The sequence below is a fragment of the Balaenoptera musculus genome, chromosome 3, assembly GCF_009873245.2.
Source record: "Balaenoptera musculus isolate JJ_BM4_2016_0621 chromosome 3, mBalMus1.pri.v3, whole genome shotgun sequence".
NCBI classification, from domain to species: domain Eukaryota; kingdom Metazoa; phylum Chordata; class Mammalia; order Artiodactyla; family Balaenopteridae; genus Balaenoptera; species Balaenoptera musculus.
The window spans coordinates 146734449-146754159 of record NC_045787.1 but is presented as its reverse complement, the minus strand read 5'-3'; the positions used below and the strand labels follow the sequence as shown (position 1 = coordinate 146754159).

General features: G+C 45.7%; 1 protein-coding gene across 1 annotated transcript; it reads right to left on the bottom strand.

Annotated features, from left to right (window-relative positions):
• Positions 1-418: 418 nt before the first annotated feature.
• Positions 419-18799, bottom strand: LOC118892555 (CDK-activating kinase assembly factor MAT1-like). Its single transcript, XM_036847306.1, is given in 7 exon segments — positions 419-496; positions 1996-2606; positions 2609-2724; positions 4631-4647; positions 12852-13014; positions 13204-13320; positions 18570-18799. Coding segments are annotated over 7 exon segments (1332 nt in total).
• Positions 18800-19711: the final 912 nt, after the last annotated feature.

The window sequence follows — 19711 nt, the reverse complement described above, 5'->3', positions numbered from 1 at the left end:
CACTTACAGCAGTCTCAATTCTTAGGACCCACATTTCAAGGGCTCAAAAGCCGCATGTGGCTTATGGCTATGGTATTATTCAACAGCTCAGGGCTAGAAGGACACACACCAGGTAACAAGTTATCTCTGGGGAGGGAAGTGGGATTAGGAAAATGGAGTGATTTGTCTAGGATTTTGAAATTTTTACAGAGGATATATTCACTACTTACATAATTTTATAAAACAACAAGAACTGGAAATTTTAAAAAATAAGGAGCCAGAACATGAGATGTGAAGCTAACAAAATCTGTGAATGAGCTTTGTGGAATCACAGTATTAAAATCAATGCATCAAAAAATAAATAAATAAAAATAAGAATAAAATCAATTAATCAGCCAAAGAGGGTCTGCATTTTTGTTAAGTTTGGCCACAGCCAGCCTCAAGGGCCATGGGGCTGCACTAGCCTGCCCAGCCGCTGAAAGACAGCTTCCTGAGGGCCGCCTTGCTTGTTCTCCACCTAGAAACGGGAGCCACGGTGCATCCCACGGTGCATCTGTCACAACAGAGAGACAGGACACTGCTCTCAGATACTTAGACTGAAGCTCTGTCAATGTGCACACAGGAAAACCTGTGCCATTAAAATAGCCTGGGGAGCCTGTTTAAAAAGCAGACTCTTGAGCCCCGCAAAATAGGAGTTTCTGAGGTGGGGCCCAAGAATCTGTAATAAACAAGAACTCCAGGGGATTCCTAACCCAACTAGGATACAAAGGAACATCCTTCTCTTCTAGCCAACTTCCACTGCCAGATTCCTGGCTAGAATCTGATTTCACCTAGAATCGTGCTGCCAAAAACTGGTGGAAGATAGGCAGTCCACTCAGAACTCCCTTGCCCCACCATACAGGAAGATGATCTTCTTTCACTGTACGTACTGAATGATGCTTAAAGACTCCGCAACTTAGAAACAGGCCATCTCTTGGTAAAGACTGCCTTGTCCAGAATTAGCCCTACTTCTAACGCTCTAAATCAAAGACTCAGGCTGGTGGACCAAGGCCTGCCCTCAGCCCCTGTTCCTATTGTGGGAATGCAAAAGGTGTTTCTTTCTACTTCCACCATCCAGGATACTGGGACATCTGGGTGGAAGGTTTTCCCTTAAGGTGAGACCTTGTGTCTATTTGGTTTTTGTTGTTGTTTTTTACATCCTTTTTTTTCCTTCTCTTAAAAGAAACCAAACATGCAATTCACTATTTAAAAGGGCTGGAGGGCGCGCGGAGGCAATTTCTTTTTTTTTTTTTTTCCCCATTTCAAAAAGCTTTATTGGATAGTGCTTGTTTAGAACATTTACATTTAATGTAATTACCGATACAGTTAAGATTAAATCTACCACCATGCTATTTGTTTCCTAATTATACCATTTCTTTATTTTTTGCCTCTTTTCCTGCCCTCCTTTTCATTAATAGAGTATTTTTAACGATCTCATTATTTACTGTGCTACTGGCTTACTGACTATCCCTCTTTGCTTTACATTTGTAGCTGTTGCTCTAGGGTTTATACTAAATATCTCCAAATACTATTATACCTCTTCATGTATAGTGTAGGAACATTACAACAGCAAAGTTTTTTCCCTCTTCCTATCCTTTGTACTAGCTGTTGTACATTTTATTTTTGTGTTATTATTCATGGCCATTTCCATAATCTTTCAAATGTAATTTTTTTTAATAAATTTATTTTATTTTTTTATTTTTGGCTGTGTTGGGTCTTTGTTGCTGCACGTGGGCTTTCTCTAGTTGTAGCGAGTGGGGGCTACTCTTCATTGCGGTGCGTGGGCTTCTCATTGCGGTGGCTTCTCTTGCTACGGAGCATGGGCTCTAGACACGCGGACTTCAGTAGTTGTGGCTCGCAGGCTCTAGAGCGCAGGCACACGGGCTTAGTTGCTCCGCGGCATGTGGGATCTTCCTGGACCAAAGCTCGAACCCATGTCCCCTGCATTGGCAGGCGGATTCTCAACCACTGCGCCACCAGGGAAGCCCCAAGTCTTCCTAGCATCTCAAGCTCAGGAACTTGTGGTCCACAAGTCTCTATTTGCAGTGGTTGGTATTCATACAGAGCTTCTTCAAGCTTTTGAATGGGTGCTAATGAAATATGTTGACCCATTTTGATGTCTGTGGAAAATGTCACTGGTTTTATAGGTTTAGGTTTCTCAAGTTGCATTTCCAACTAGGTAGATCTGTGTTTATGCTGAGCCAAAAGTAGAGCAACGGAGAGATCAGAACTCTCCAGTTCATCTAAAAAAGCCTTCTTATTCTTCCTTTTTAGAATCTGCTGCAGTTGTTCTTCTTTTTGTATAAATAGTCTTCTTTGTTCATTTTCCTGTCGTTCTACCTCTAAAGCTTCTTCCAATTCCTCCTGTTCTCGAGTCAGCTTTAACTTATTTTTCTGAATGACATATTTGTTTTCCTTTTGGTCTATCTCCATTTTCTTTTTGGTGTTGTCCAAATCCACGTTGTTGGTCAAGTTGAAAACAATTTCTTCCACTTCTTCCAGGAAATCATTATATTCTCTTAGACTAGGAAAGTCTTCTTCCCTTTTATTGTATATCTTCAGCACTTTTATCTGAATCTCAACTTCCTGTCAACAGTAGGATCTTCAAAGAGTTGTACCCTGAAGTTGCTTTTTCTAAGTGGAGTGCCACACTCAGGACAGTTTCCAGCTCCTCTCACAAAGAGTAAATCCACGCAACTTGCACACCTTCCTCACCAGCTTGGTCCGGCTGCCCACCTCTCCCCGCCCCCTGGGGAGGCAATTTCTTCAAAGGCATATTCCCAATAGTGAAAAGTTATTGTTTACATGTGTATAGTATCTTTCCCCTGGTTTCTGGTTATTCTGGTCAATAACCTGAAATTGACAGGTGTGATTATCCTCATCAAAAAAAAAAAAAAAGACAGGAGGTTCAGCGAGTTGGGGGCGTGTGGGGAGGGAGAAATTAACCTTTACCCTCCCTGTTTGGTCTTGAGCTAGGTAATGAATACAGAGGGTCACGGTTCATTTTCACGACAACAACGAGAAGCTGGTATAGTTACTCTTCCCATCTTCACAACTAAGGGAAGGAGTTGGCGGGCTCGCAAAGCTAGTGAGAGGCAGATTATCCACTGGATTCCTCCGCTGGGGCTCGCGCCCCTGCTTCACACAGAAGAGTTCCCTCTGACACAAAATGATTTACTGCCTACTTCACCCCCACTCAGCCACATTTAGCCGATTAAAAGAAAGGCCCTCTCACCATAGTTAAACAAGCAGATGAACGTTTTCATCAAAGCTAAATGTCCTTTAATCATCTGATGCCCGCTCTCCGATTGGGATTGACATGTATACACTGATGTGTATAAAACTGATGACTAATAAGAACCTGCTGTGTAAAAAAATAAATAAAATTAAATTAAAAAAATTTTTTAAAAAGTGATCACAATGTCAAAGTATGTAATACCTTTCACTTCCACCTTGAAAAGCATGGATATTAAAGTGCTAATATTAAAAAAAAAAAATCATCTGATGCCCACTCTCCTTCCCTGACACCTGGCCGCTGTCTGTCTCCTTGTATAGGAGAGAGAGGAGGGAGAGGAGAGAGAGGAGGGAGAGGAGAGAGAGGAGAGAGAGGAGAGAGAGGAGGGAGAGGAGGGAGAGGAGGGAGAGGAGAGTTTTCCTTCGCCTCACCCACAGCTGCCTTCCGAGGCCAGGCTGGGGGCATTCCGTCACACCTGGAAACTCCTTTCCCTGGAAGTTTCTCCCCACGCCTCCCGCCTCCCCCGCCACCCCACCCCCCCCCCCCCCCCCCCCCCATCGCCACCTCCATCACCATCTCTTTTCGCTCTCAATCTCTCTTTTCTCGTTCAACCTCCCTGCCTCTCTTCCGGTCCTCTAGGAAAGGCAACCAGCAGCTAACGCAGCCCAGCAGAATGAAGAGCGGGCAGGCGGACCCGTGTCTGGGGGCAGCCTCGGCAAGTGAGAAGGTCAAGGTGAGGTGCAAGAGAAGCGAGAGCGAGGAGGAAGCCCGGGAGCGGGGCGTGGCCTGCGCCGCGGTGACAGTCTGTCCAGATGTCCTCTTGGTACTGCTCTGCCTTATCGCTCTTCACAGGGAGGAGACGCCTCTTAGATCTAAAGAGTGCTGGGTGGCGCTCACCACGGAAACCCGAGAAGGTTCGGCACCCAGGCCCAGGCCCAGTTCTCCTGGAACACCCCCCCCTCACCCCCACCCCGCCCAGGATGTTGCCCCAGGGTGTTGCCGGGGCCTGGACACCATCTCCGACACTTCTGCTGCAGCTCTAAATCTGACCATGTTTGCTTCATCCAAGGCTTTCCCTTCTGCAGGTCTGAGCGCCCAGATGTAACACCCCTTAGTTGTCACCTCTGAGCCCCCCGGGGAGGGAGACATAAGCAGGTGAACCTGATCAGGGCGCACTGGAAGACTGAATCACAGCCACGGAAAGACCCCCTTCCTGTGCAGGAGGCACTGCGCACGCGCAGAGACTTCGCCCAAAGTCACTACTGGGTGGGTTTCAAATGATCAATCCGAAAGCATTTGCTGTACACCCACAACCTGCCTGGAAGTGTGTTAGAACGTATTCTCTGCCCTCAAATACCTGAAGACAAGGTAACTCACGGGAAGACAGGCACTTCCTAAACGGAAAAGCAGCGTCCAGAGGCAAGGGGTTACTCTTACTCTGCACAATTATTTTTATGCTTACTGTAGTTCTATGGCTTTATAGTTGGAGCAACAAAATGGTTTCTCACACCTCTGCTCTTCACCCCTACATTCCCCAAGCTCCACTCCAGCTTACAACCTTTGCCAACGCCACTCTAGAATGTTTTTAAAAGAGGAGGTGGGGTGCACAAAGAAAATGCTAAGGCCCTCCAACCACCTTCTTTTGTGGTTATTTGCAGTTTAGAACTATGGAAGGAAGGGGGTCTAACACTGGAGCCAAAATGAAGACACAGTACAGGTGGAAGGCCTGAAATCATCTTGGATCAACTTTCCCACAGCAGGCCTGTCTGCTTTTTTTCCCTTAACAGCCTTGTGTTCTCCATTCCAGGTTAACTCTGTCACCAATAATACTATTCAGGGCCCCTGTTTAGTAAGCACCTACTACCAAGCAAACAGTATGCTAAATCTTTTTGCTTGAACAGTGTTCTGGTTATCTACAGCTGCCTAACAAGCCATCCCCAAACTTAAGTGATATGAAAACAACCATTTTATTATATTCACTGATTCTGTGGGTCAGGAATTTGGACAGGACATAGCAGGGATGGTTTGTTCTGCTCTGTGAAGTCTGGGGCCTCAGCTAGGAAAACTGGAACAGCTGGGTGCTGGAATCATCTGGAAGCTGCGTCACTCACAGGTCTGGCTCCTGAGCTGGAATGACTAGAAAGCTGGTTCATCCGGAACTGTCAGTCAGCGGACTTACACGTGGTCTCTTCCTATGGCTTGAGCTTCCTCACAGCATGGTGGCCTCAGGGTAGTCAGACTTCTTATGTGGTACCTCATGGCTCCAAGAGCAAATGTTCCAGCAAACAGAAAAACAGAAGTTACATGGCTTTTTCTGATCTAGCCACAGAAGTCATGTGGTGCCACTTCTATAGTATTTTACTGGTTATATTGATAGAAGCAGTGTCAAACCTGCCCCACATTCAAAGGGAAAGGACATACCCACCTACCCCACCCCCCATGGGAGAAGGGCCAAAGAATCTTTGCTTTACTACACTATCTTCTTTAATTCCCAAACAGTCATCTTTTGAAGAAGTATGAGTATTATTCCCATTTTACAGATGGAAACATCAAGGTTCAGGGAGGTTAAACAATGCAAACAGCCCTACTCCAAAGCTTGAGCTCCAAATCACTGCCCACAAGACTCACTGCCTGGCATTTCTGATGCCTTCCTTTATTCTGGATGCTCCCCAAAACCACCCCCAGCCCAAACTCCAGGACCCTTCTTTCCTCACCTCTTTCTGTTGGTTTACCTGCTCTGAATTCCCTTCTGTCCTAGAAGTAGCCAATGATACTTCCACCTCCATCCCACATCCCATCTTCACCAGCTTTGGGGCCCAGGATGGAAATTTCAAGGAAGGCAGCCCTCCAGGTTTGACCAATCTCTAATGTCAGCCACTTGTGGGGTCTTCATGGTCTTTTAGGCCAGAGTAGGAACGGCCTTTGTCCTATGGAATCCCCACTGACTCAGGGCAGCTGGTTCAGTGGCCTGGGGCCCTGATGCACCCAGCCTTCATTCTGCCATTGGCCCATGGCCAGTCCTAACTGGGAAACAAAACCCCACCAGTGTTTGAGTATCTCCTTTATATATTATCATCAGGTGCCTTAAAATAGAAAAGAAGGCTTTAGGAAGACAAATGGTAAAAATACTGGTAGCATACACTAAAATGACAAAAGGATACTAGCTAATATAAAAAGCTCATAAAAATCAATAAGAAAAAATGAAGATCTCAATAGATAAATAGATAATGCAAATAGGTGATACATTTTTAAAAAGAAAAATACAAATGGATTACAAACATTTGAAAATAATCAAAATAATTTAAAATAATTATACTCTGATGTTTTCACCTCATATATTTGCAAAGATTCATAAAATGAGAATTCCCAAATTGCTTTCCAGAAGTATTGTACACAATTATACTCATGTTTCACTCATGTTCTAAGAGAGGGGTTCTTCCTGGGCTGCAGCAATCAGGAGGCGGGACTAGGATTGGGACCTTAAGAGGGTGTAGGATATCTCATCTACATCTCTACATTTACATTGTCTATGTTTTAAAAACCCATGGAGTTTAAATTATCCCACTTAAATTGCTATGTAAATATTTGATCCACCACAATGCATAAAAAAGGATACATAATCGTGATTTCTGCCCTCTCCTTCAGATCCAAAGGGTTTTATTGGAGTTTCCCCTATTTAATGAGTGACTAAAATATTCTTAGCAGAAACAATGCTCTGGCAACTATGAGGAAAACAAGCAGAATCAAACATGTGTTATGTCTTCAAGGAGTTTACCATGGATGGCAGGGCTGGTTGCCCAGAACCCAAGAAGCTACTCAGCCACAGATACCCCAGACATATGAACCAGCAGTGCTACTACCTCAAGGTCAGAACCATGTCACAAGGCCAGAGCCAAAAATGGTTGCTATGGCATTAAGAGAGTAAAAATGCAAATCACAAACTGGGAGATGATATTCACAGTAAGTAAATATCCAACAAGACACTGGTATCCAAATATATAAAGAATTCCCACAAACCAGTAAGAAAAAGACAAAAGATTTAAACAGGCCCTTCGCAAAAGAGGACATTCAAAAAGCCAATGAACATTTGAAAAGTTGCTCCATTTCATTAGTCAGTAGGGAAAGGCAAAATAAAACCACACTGAGATAGCCCTACACTCTCATCAGAATGGCCTAAAATTAAAAACTGATTACACCAAGTGTTGGCAAGGATGTGGAGCAACTGCAATTCTCAAACACTGCCAGCATGAGTATAAACTGGTACAACTGTAAATTGGAAAACTGTTGAGTAGAATCTACTAAAATTGAATTTATGAATATCCTCTGGCCCAGCAATTCCACTCCTAGATATATACCCAATAGAAATGTACACATATGTTCAACAAAAGACATGTGCTAGGGTGTCCATAGCAGCACTCACTATTCATAACAGTCAGAAACTGGAACCCACCCAAAAATGCATTAAGAGAGAAAGGGTCTAAAAAAGAATGAAATATTGCCATTTGCAGCAACATGGATGAACCTAAAGATTATCATACTAATAAGTGAAGTCAGACAAAGAAAGACAAGTATTATATGACATCACTTATATGTGGAATCTAAAAAATAATACAAATGAACTTATTTATTAAACAGAAACAGATCTACAGACATAGAAAACAAACTTATGGTTACCAAAGGGAAGATGGGGGTAGGGATAAATTAGGAATATGGGATTAATAGATACACACTACCATATATAAAATAGATAAACAAACTCTTAGAGGAAAACATAGGCAGAACACTCTTTGACATAAATCACAGCAAGATCTTTTCAATCCACCACCTAGAGTAATGAAAATAAAAAACAAACCATAAACAAAAGGAAAAGACAACCCTCCGAATGGGAGAAAACATTGGCAAATGAAGCAACTGACAAAGGATTAATCTCCAAAATATACAAACAGCTCATGCAGCTCAATATCAAAAAAACAAACAACCCAATCAAAAAATGGGCAGAAGACCTAAATAGACATTTCTCCAAAGAAGGCATACAGATGGCCAAAAAACACATGAAAAGATTCTCAACATCACTAATTATTAGAAAAATGCAAATCAAAACTACAGTGAGGTATCACCTCACACCGGTCAATGGCCATCATCAAAAAATCTACAAACAGTAAATGCTGGAGAGGGTGTGGAGCAAAGGGAACTCTCCTACACTGTTGGTGGGAATGTAAATTGGTACAGCCACTATGGAGAACAGTATGGAGGTTCCTTAAAAAACTAAAAATAGAATGACTATATGATCCAACAATCCCACTCCTGGGCATATATCTGGGAAAACCATAATTCGAAAGGATCTATGCACCCCAATGTTCACTGAAGCACTATTTACAATAGCCAAGACATGGAAGCAACCTAAATGTCTATCAACAGAGGAATGGATAAAGATGTGGTACATATACACAGTGGAATATTACTCAGCCATAAAAAGGAACGAAATAATGCCATTTGCAACAACATGGATGGACCTAGAGATTGTCATACAGAGTGAAGTAAGTCAAAAAGAGAAAGACAAATATAATATTGCTTATATGTGGAATCTAGAAAAATGGCACAGATGAACTTATTTGCAGAAATAGAGTCACAGATGTGGAAAAAAAACTTATGGTTTGCTTGGGGAAAATGTGGGGGGGTGGGATGAATTGGCAGATTGGTATTGCCGTATATATACTACTATATATAAAATAGATAACTAATGAGAACCTACTGCATAGCACAGGGAACTCTACTCAATGCTCTGTGGTGACCTAAATGGGAAGGAAATCCAAAAGGGAGGGGATATATGTATATGTATGGCTGATTCATTTGGCTGTACAGTAGGAGCTAACACAACATTGTAAAGCAACTATACTCCAATAAAAATAAATAAATAAAAATAAAAAACAACCTCAAGATTTACTGTATAGCACAGGGAACTATATTCAATATCTTGTAATAACCTATAATGGAAAATAATCCAAAAACAAGAATACACACACACACACACACACATACACACAAACATATATATATATACACATATATCTGAATCACTTTGCTGTACACCTGAAACTAACACAACATTGTAAACCAACTATATTTCAATTAAAAGAGAGAGAGAGAATGGGTCAGTAGTAGTATTTTCATACAATGAAGTGTTACAAATTAAATGGAGCTAGCTACAACTACAAACAATGTAGATGAATCTCACAAACATATATTGAGTAAAAATTGCGAGACACAAAGAGTCTATATTATATGATTAGATATATGTGAAGTTCAAAAATAGACAAACCTAATCTATGTTGTTAGAAGTCGGAATAGTAATTATCCTGGAGGAAAGGGGAAGGGGCTTCTAGGTACTGGTAATGTCCCATTTCTTGAATTGGGTACTAATTACACAACCGTGTTCAGTTTGTGAAAATTGACAGGGCTGTTCACTTTTACTTTGTTCGCTTCCATGTGATGCTGGAAAGAAAAGTTTCCAAAAACTGGGAAGGCTTCAGAGCCACATACGTGCTCAGCGGAGGGGAGCAAGTGCACTGCTGGACTGGGTCAGGGCGTAGGACACCCCAGGGTTTGTCACAGGAACAAACAAAGCTCACTCCCTTAACCAAAGGAGCATCTCCCAAAGTCACTGCCCAGGATCACTGCTCAGGACCCAGGAACTGGCGGAGAACTGTTCCCAGGGCCGCCTGGTCCCAAGTCCCCTCTCACCACTTCTTATGGACAAGCAGTACAGCTTCCCCTAAAGAAAAGTACCTAGAGCTTCTAGAAGATGACGGCCACATCTAGGGAGACAGCAGGGTACTGAGGGTCCACACCTGATCTACCCTTGGCTGTTCTCACCACTCCTAGTTCTAAATGTCCCAACTCCCCAACTCTCACCCCACACATTCTGTTAGAAGAAAAGAAACAAAGCACACTGGATTACTTCTACAGAGGTGTTCATTCAGAATAGTTTTTTGTGAGGGCCCCTGCCCTGGAAGAGTACGGAAAGCAGCTCTCCCCATCCAGGTGGGCCATCTCCAGATCTACCCAGGACTGAATAACTAGGTCACCAGTGTAACTCAAACAGATGGCATGGCGGTGTCCAGTTCACATTCTGCTAGTTTCAACATAGCACACGGTACATATGACCCACCCTGCAAGACACACAGCTAGAGTCTCCCCTCCACTGCCACAACCAATTTCATAATAATCAAATTCAGTATTTTTTTAATTACACATAAAATAAAATGGAAAGACCCGCAGGGAGTAGGAAGACTTAGACCGAGTTCTTAAAGAATGGGAAGATTCAGAAATGCCTGCTCCTCTCCATGAGGGAGAAAGGTGATGTTTTCCCCTACTTAATTTCTCCATAATAATTTGTATTTGAATAAATAAACCCTGATAAATGAGAACCCAAATTTTCCCAAGGCCTGCATTTTCCTCTGTATGTGTTTGGTGGGTGGTCCTCTCTCAGCAGTTGGAGTAATCCTGATGACCCTGGGCGAGTTGGAAGGGAGCAAGTCTGTATTGAAGCCAAGAAGAAATCCCCGCCGCCCCCGCCCCCTCCAGCTTCCCGGAAAAAAAGGAACCCTGTAAGGAATTATGAGGCTGGAAATAAAGGGAGTCTGAATCCCACCTTCCTAGATGGTCGGTGGCTGTGCGCATCCTTAAGGGGATTGAAATGTATTTGTTATTGTGATCGGATTATATTTCTTTAAAAATATCCTGGATAAAACCTACTTTGATACATAAAGAAAAATGAGGAGACTAGGGTAACAGTGCTTAGACATCCAGGAAGGCCCAGGGCCTACCGGCAGATCACCACATCTAAAAACATTTCGGCGCGGAGCCTGGCCTGCAGATCTCTGCTGAGGGTTCACCACGGGAAGGGAAAGCCGAGGCCGGCCACAGGGCCTTTGCGAAGGCTGGAAGACCAGCCTGGGTTGCATCTTTCCTCTGCGCCCTGTCCTCAGGCCCAGCTGCAGGCAGCTCCGACTCCAACTTGCAGCAAGCTGGACAGGTGACGCCGCCAGAGGCTAGACCGGTGGCCGGATTTGGAGGTCCCACCGACCCTCAGGGCTTGGGAGTTCTCTCCTCTCCTCTCCCCGCACAGGTCACCCGGAGGCTGGCGAAACCTCACTCTACCGCAGTGCGAAAGGTAACCTGGCGCCGGGCAGGCGCTTCCTGAAGCCCTGGCGGCCCTCTCCAAATGACAAAGCCGATTTTCCTCCGGACGCCGGCAAGCAAGGTTGCCCACAGAGTCGCCAAAGCGCTGCTCTCAACAACTATTTCCTTGGAAGAAAAGAAAAGAAAAAAGAAACCGTCCCCTCCCCCGCGAGTGATCTGCACCCCAAGGCTTCCCCCAGACGGGTCGATTTCAGCCTGTTAATTTCCTCCTGGGCCCGAGTGGGAGTTCTAGGCCCCCCGCACCTTCATCCTGGCCCCCGCCTCTTCGCCCCACCCTCCGGGACCCCCGAAGGGGCGGCGGGGCCTAGCCGAGGGCGCTGCGCGTGACCCCGAGCGGAAGGGCCCCAGTCTGGGTCCTAATGCGGGTGGCGTCTCCCTTGACAGGCGGCGTTTGGGGACAACAGCGGGGACGGGAGATAAGGTGACATACCAGAGCAGATTTGGTGCGCGCGCTGATACTCCTCTCCCGACAGGAAACGCGGAGCTATTTAAAAGACCCTATCGATTACTTTATCTTTCCCGGAGGAAAGCTTCTTGCAGAGAGACAAAAGATGTTCCCTACCTAGAGATACAAGGCCACAGCTCTCCACACACAACGGAGGGTCTGCACAGGCGACGCCCAGTTAGGGCGCAGGGACACATGTACACCGCAGAGGGCACACCCGCGTGTGTGCCAAGAACGGCTCTGGAGGGCAAGAGCGGAGAGGAGGGCAAGGGGAATTTCACAGGATGACTTGCTGTACCCTTTGAATTTTTTTTTGACCGTGTGCACTTAAAGCACACACCAAGAAAGTGACTATGCACTTAAAGTACGTGTATGTGTACCCGTGTCGTTGCAGCAAACTTAAAGCTTACCAGTAAGCACATTCAAAGCGGGTTACTGGTCTCTGTGAACGTATTCCACAGACACACGTCCCAAAAGTGAACGCTCCATTGTGCTCCTTTTAAGTGCTTGAATGTCTGCAACTGTCATGTGTACACTTAAAGTGTGGGGAGACGTCAACACGGCCCTTTAGAGTGCGCTCATTTTGTGCCTGCATTCCCGCATTTCGCCAATCTGTTGGGAGCGCTGAAGGCCATCAGCGATATCCCGCTACTGACACCAAATTTGCTCCGGAATCCGAAGCTTGTTGGCCTCCGGGTCCCCTGCGCCATGCCCCGGGGAGGCTCCTAAGAAATATCGACTGAACCGAATTGCACGGAATCGAATGGTTTTTTTCTATGCAACAATTTGCACCCTAGGCATTCTCAGTGCGCTCCGCCGGGCTGTGGAAACTTCGCTGCATTTCGCAGAGCAGGCTGGAAGATGAGACAAGGAAGGAAGTTGCGGAAGAAGAAAAGGTGGCGGGCCTAGGAAGGTTCGATCGTCCATTGCCAGCTTCAGTTCGACACTGACCAGGCCGCAGCGATCCAGGGTAGAAGCTCCGGGGGCCGCGGTGTCGGCCCGAGCCAGGGAGGCCGCACAGATCTGGGCGCGACTCTTGAAGCTCTCTCCGGAAAGACGCGGCCGAAGACCCCAGCCCAAGCTGCAGCACTGCAGACCCCGCGAGCCCCCCGCGCTTTGGGCAAAAACAGGCGTCCGTTTGCCCAGCTCGGCTTTTCCCAAAGCTTCGCGTTCACGCCAAGGGCTCTTCCAAAGCCGCGGCTCCCGACCTGTACACCCAGCGGGCAGGTGTTCACCGGCCCTACAAAATCCATTTTCCTCTTCACCGTTTTCCGAGTCGTTGTCTATCCGACTCGAATGTCACCTGACTTTTCCAGCTGTGACCTTCAGCGACGGGATCCTGAGGGACAAGTTGCAGCGTCTTGGTTCTCTCCGCCTGCCCTCGCTGTTTTCGCTGGAGCGGTTTGCAGCCGGGGGCGGACTGCGGGACAGAAGAGAAAGCACGAAATCAACACCAAACGACAACGGAAGTTTAAAAGCGATCTGGCAAACCTTAACACGTGTTTTAAAGCGGGTGACATCTAGGGACCCAGGATAAATTCGGTTATAGAAACATACCCCACAAAGCATGAGAAAGTGGCTTACACAAAGATACTATTAACGAAAACTGTCAAGTCAAAAATGCAAAGGAGTCAGCCGAAGGTAGTTCCTCTCAGAAAAACAAAAACAAAAACAAATGCATAATAAATAAGACTTAAATTTGCAGGAAATGTCCCCAGAAGGATTTTTTTTTTTTTAAAGCTGGATGGTGGTGGGAATTAACTGAGAAGGGGCAGAAGGAAAACTTTTAAGGTTATGCAAATGTTTTTATATTTTTTTTAATGTTTTTGTAGCTTGATTGTGGTGGTCCTTGCACGGGTTTATTCATGAGTCAAGATTCATTGAACTGTACACTTAAACTGTGTTCATTTTGTTCTAGGTACATTATGCCTCAATAAAGTTGATTTTAAAAATAAATAAACCTGGAAACAACTTTGTCTTTAGGGAAGGAAACTGGGTGGCTGGAGAGAGGCCTGGAATACTTTACATTGTATTTCCCTGTTTATGTGTTTATTTTGAGTTTTCATTGTTGTTTTGTTTTTACGGTGTATTACTTATTCAAAATGTATAATTAGGATATTCAGTGATGTGAATATAAAACAATTGTTAAGGAAACCAACAAAAACAAGAACAGAAGATGCCTATACAGCCCCTTGTAGGGACAAGAAAAAGTGTGTGCTATCCAAGCCCAGAAAATATTTGGGAAGGGGAAATATCTTTAATGTTCAGACTTGTTTCATTTGTTCTTTTGCTCCTATGTTTCAGACACCAACGAAAAATGAGGACCCAAAACTTTTCTGGTGTTTACGTGTGGTATGGGTGGCTGTCATCTCCTTGAGGACTGAAGGACTCCAGGGCAGGCCAGCCACAGGAGAATTCCACGCAAGGCCACAGGAGGCTTTCCTGGCCGCCGTGTCCCAGCTCCCACGAGCGCTATCCCGCTTGGAGCAAAGATGCGGTGGCTCCTTGCGCCTCCTGGAGAAGGCCAGAACTTGGAGTGCTCGACACCCCGAGATCCCTCCCAGAGGTGGAAGCAGGGCCTCCCAGAGGCTAAGCAGGCCAACAGGGTCCCTGGAGCCCAGAGAGGGCCCAGAGCCCGGCCCACCTCCCAATGGAGACCAGTGACTACAAGGGTCCCACCTCTGTTTTGGGGGAACCAGATATGACATACCTCCAGTTATCACCCTGCAAGATAGGGTAGAGTCACTTTGGCCTTGTTAAGACAGATTCCAGATCTGGTTCCGACTCAGAGCTATTTCAGAGAGAGTTTTGGAGGCTGACCCTCAAGAGACAGAGGGACGATGGGTCCAAGGCCAGGGGCCAGGAAAACTAGGACCTGCCAGACTCCTCTGCTGGCCTGGGGACAGGACCTGGGTGGGGTTACCAGGCCTTCCCACCAGCCTCATCTACTGCCCCACTCACAGCCACCAGACCCACAGCACCTTCAAGCAGCAAACCAAGGCATTGATTAATGTGGGGAGCTGCATTCTCATTGACCCCAAAACTGGGCTCTAGCCCTGGACCAAAGCACAAGTCAGGGGGAAATCATGAGAGCAAATTTGCTGAGTGGTAATCGGGACCATTGAGGTCCTGTCCCTGGATAGTGCTGGACGAGTGCTGGCCACCCCACTCCCCTCTCTCTGAAGCTCCACTGACCACCCTCCTCAGTCTTCCTACCACTGATGGCTTAGCTCCAGTTCCCTCTCGGAGACTGGAGATTTCATTGAAGTTTCAAGCCATACACACCATTGATTTGTAAACTCCAAGATGAGGGGTGAGGCCCATAAATGTGCATTTTTAACATGTACTCCAGGGAATTCTGGCCTAGATGCTTCCACAGCCCAGGATTCTCTTCCCCGTCTATAAAGGCATAACTTGATTCACTATATTTGGAGTTTATCTTGATTGTGTTTTTTAAAAAAATCTCTTTAAGGCAATATACATGCATATGGTAAGAACAACAACAACAACAAAAAGGAGGAAATTGTCCTAAAAAATGTACTAAAATGTCATGTTTTATTCCTGATCCCCCCTCCCCCAGTACTCTTCCCCAGAAGTTTCCGTTACCTTTTGTTTACCCTTCAAAAACTTTTCATAGACCCACATATATGTACATATGCCCATATTTAAAACACAAACTCTGCATCTTGATTTGATATTTAATGTGACTCAAAAGTATCCCTAAGAATACGTATACATGTAACTAATTCTTTCTCATGGCTGCTAGTATTCTGTTCCATGGGCTATATAATTTTTTTAACCAGTCCTCCACAATAGATATATTGGGGTTTTTTTAACGTTTTGATTCTTTAAAAATATTTAAAACTGCAATGAAAATACTTTACTAAACATACATGTGTGTGTAGAATCGTCCTAGAAGTGGAAATACTTGTTCAAAGGGCTTATGCATTTTTAATTTCGACAGTACTAAATTGCTGAAGAGGTTTCCCAGTTTACACTTCCAATCAACAACGCAAAAGAGTGACTAGGCAGAGTAATTATCAAATTTTGTGATCTTTGTCAATCTGATGAGTGAAAACCTTTGCCTCGTGGTTTTTAAATTTTTTTCTTCCTTTCTTTTTTCCTTCTCTTTCTTTCTTCTTTTTTTCCTTCCTTCCTTCCTTCCTTCCTTCCTTCCTACCAGCAAAGTTCTGCTAGTCTTGGCCAATTTGTCAATTGTTTTGTTGAGTCATTTTCTTATTGATTCATGGAAGCTCTTTCCATATTGTGGAAATTAGACGGTTTTTTGGTCATTATTTCTAGCACTTAAACTGTGTGCCATTTTCTCTTTGATTCTATTCTGGTTTTGTTTTGCTGTACACAAATTATTTTCATGCCGTCAGGTAATACAATTCATCTTTTATGGTTTCTAGGTCTGTAGTTCTCCTTATCCACGCTTCCAAATATATAAACACTCTAAAATTATTGTCTTAGTCATCTATAGTACTGCTCTGTTTCATTTCTTAAGTTTACATTTTTAAGCTATCTGGAATTAAATGTATGTGGTGTAACACATATTCACCTTATTTGGAATACGTGTTGTTGTATGGACCACATTCCCCCAAAGAGCATAATATCACAATTGGTAGGGACCTTATTTCCCATCTTATCCAGTTTCATTTTGTAGGCTAGACAACCACCAACATGACTCTCCACCCCTCCCCACTGCCCAGGTGAGTCCAGGTAACAACATGGGATGTTTCCCAGAATAGCACAGCTGGAAAGGGACCTTAGGTGCACCTAAAACCACCTGGGAGACAAACATGAAACAAGTGACCAGAGAGGAAAAAGGATGTGCTCGAGATCAGCCAATCAGTGGGAAGCAAGACAAGAACCCAGTACTAGTACTGGTAGTACTAGTACTAGTACTGGCTCACAGTCTAGTACTCATTCTGGTACAGCTCTGCCTCCTTCAGGGTCTGTGTGTCTTGGGCTGTGAAACACCAGCACCTGATGCAAGGTGGGCACCCAGTCAATGCGGGTAAACAGATGCAGAAATCAGGCCAAGTATCCAGTAGTGACTAGGCTATGAGTCACCTGGAGGCTGGGGGGAAGTTCTGGACCACTCTTCTAAACCTTTCCCCTCACTCCCCCCCCAACCCCCCCACACACACTCATACATATATACACACAAATCCACCAGCCAGGTGGATCTGTCTGCTGTTTTCCACTTATGTGGGCTCCAGGCCCTTCTTATGGCTGAGCAACTTTGGATAGACAGCCTTTAAAGCAGCCCAGGGGACTTCCTGCCTGTCCCAGCTGGCTAGAGGAGGCTAAACCCTGGGGCAAAGGAAGCCACAAGCCTGGCAGATTACAGGAGCCTCGGGGACATGAAGATAGTATTTCCAGGGCTCTGCACAAACTGCCCAGAAAGCAGGACCAGCTTTATAATTTGTGGAGCCCGGTGCAAAATGAATGAAATGTGGAGCCTCTTGTCCAAAACGTATTAAGAATTTCCAGACAGCAACAACAGAACACAAGGCCCTTCTAAGCTCAGGCCCTGTGAAGCTACACAGTTGGCAAACCCATGAAGCCAGCCTTCAGGGAAGGATAGGGTTAATTATAGCGGGAGGCGGGAGAAGCATCCTCCCCAGACCTCTAAATGCTCAGCTTTTAGGGTAGAAGTGGACTGGGGGATTACTCATAACAGCCAAAAGGTGGAAACAACCCAAATGTCCATTCTGTTGAATGTAGAAACAAAATATGGTATACCCATACAATAGGGTATCATTCTGCCATAAAAAGGAACAAAGTACTGACACTTGCTGCAACATGGATGAACCTTGAAAACATTATGCTACGTGAAAAAAGCCAGTTACAAAAGGCCACATATTATATGATTCCATTTGTATGAAATGTCCAAAATAGGCAAATCTACAGAGACAGAAAGTAGATTAACTAGTGGTTACCTCGAGATGGGGAGGTGGGAGATGGGGGAGGGTGTGGGGTTGATGGCTGAAGCCTACAGGTTTCCTTTGGAGCTGATGAAAATGTCCTAGAATGAATCTTGTCATGATTGCGACTCTGTGAATATACTAAAAGTCATGGAATTGTATACTTTAAATGGATGAATAATAAAGTTGTTACCAAAGAAGAAGAGGAGAAGGGGGGGGGGGGAAGGAGGAGATGAAGGAGGGGGTGGAGGAGGAAGAGGAAGAGGAGAAGGAGGAAGAGGACGGAATGGAAGAGATTATGGAGGAAGTGGAGGAAGAGGGGGAGGCGGAATCTTACATGTCTCCCTCTCTTTCTCTCTGTCACTCAGACGAACTATATGCCAGAAGCCCCCGTGTCGATGAAGGTTTTGGTGAACCCAGCATCCCCAGTGCAACAACCTGGTCCTCTTCTCTAGCTGCGTGGAGTGTGTGTTGGGGGAGGGGGTAGTGTCTTGCTTCCTCTCCAGCTGGTATGACTCTAGGAGTCAGCGACATGCAAGAAAAGAAAACATTCACAGCCCTGTAGTCAGTCCTGTGTTCGAATCCTGAAACTGTCACTTTCCGTCTGTGTGACCTTGAGCAAGTCACTTCACCTTCCTGAGCCTCTTTCTCTTCTGTGGAGCCATCGAGATAAGCGGGTGCGCGAAGACGTTCGAGGGCGTGTGACTCACGCCGTGGGAGTGCAAGAAATTGGTACCTGCTGAGCCAACCCGAATTAAGGCGATTCCCGGGCAGGAAAAATCCGGTGCCGCGGAGGCCGCCCGGGCTCTTCCGGAGCCCGGGGCGAGGGCGGCAGCCCCCAGAGTCGCCCCCCACTCTCAAGCGCCGGCCCGGAAGGAAGGCAGGACGGCTGAGGGGCCCCGCGGCCGGGCCGGGGAGCCGGGGCGAGGGCCGGGAGCCGGACCGCAGCCGCCGCTGCTCATCCATCAGCCGGACGAAGAGCAGAGGCGCGCTCTCGGCCCTCTGTTTGCTTTCTCGCCAATTATTGCCGCGCCGTAGCCCCTTTGTTGATACAGTAGTCCGAAAAAGTGCTAATGTTCATTTATCAGGGGGCCTGCCGGGGACTCCCACGAGTTGCGATTCTTCCCAAAATATAAACACGGGGCGAGCGTCCCAGACAGAAACCCCCATCTGTTTCCCCGGCGCGGGCCGAGAGCGAGGCGTTGTTGAAGATAAAGCCGAGGATAACGCCGCCTGTCTCCAATGGACGTCTCCCCGGCGCATTAATGACATTCCCGGTGATAGTTCCAGCTTATCTTTCAATTAATCATATATACCTTTTGCGGCCGACCCTGCTGATTGCAGGAAAGTGGGGGCCGGCTCGGGCCGCTCCGATCGCTTTCAATTAATAATATTTTATGTGCATAGAATGCTCTCAAGTCATCCTGGAATTTGACTCATCTTAAAGCACCGACTCTTTAAAAGGCAAGGAAATAGATTTTCGATCTCTCCTCTCTGCTCCTTTTGTCTTTCTCCCTCTCTCTGCCTTTCTCTGGACTGAAGGTTGTTTGTTTGTCCTGCTAGTTTGGCCAAAGTGCGGCTTAGAGAGGCGGCCAGGTTAGGTCAGTCGCCCTTGGGAAGGAAGATGCATCCCTGGTGGGGCTGGAGAATCAAGTTTCCTCTCTCCCTACCCCCAGCCATTGCAACTTCACTTAAAGAAAACAAAAATGTTTTTACTGACTCAGAAATTGTGAGGACTGCGAAGAAAATTAGAAATTGCTCTTGGACATTTCTCTGCAGAGACCAGCATGGGTCACCCCAATTTTGATTTTGCTCGTATTTATTCGGTTGTGCCCCGTTTTCCTCTTTTTGGCAACGCTTAGGCCTGTTTTAGATCCA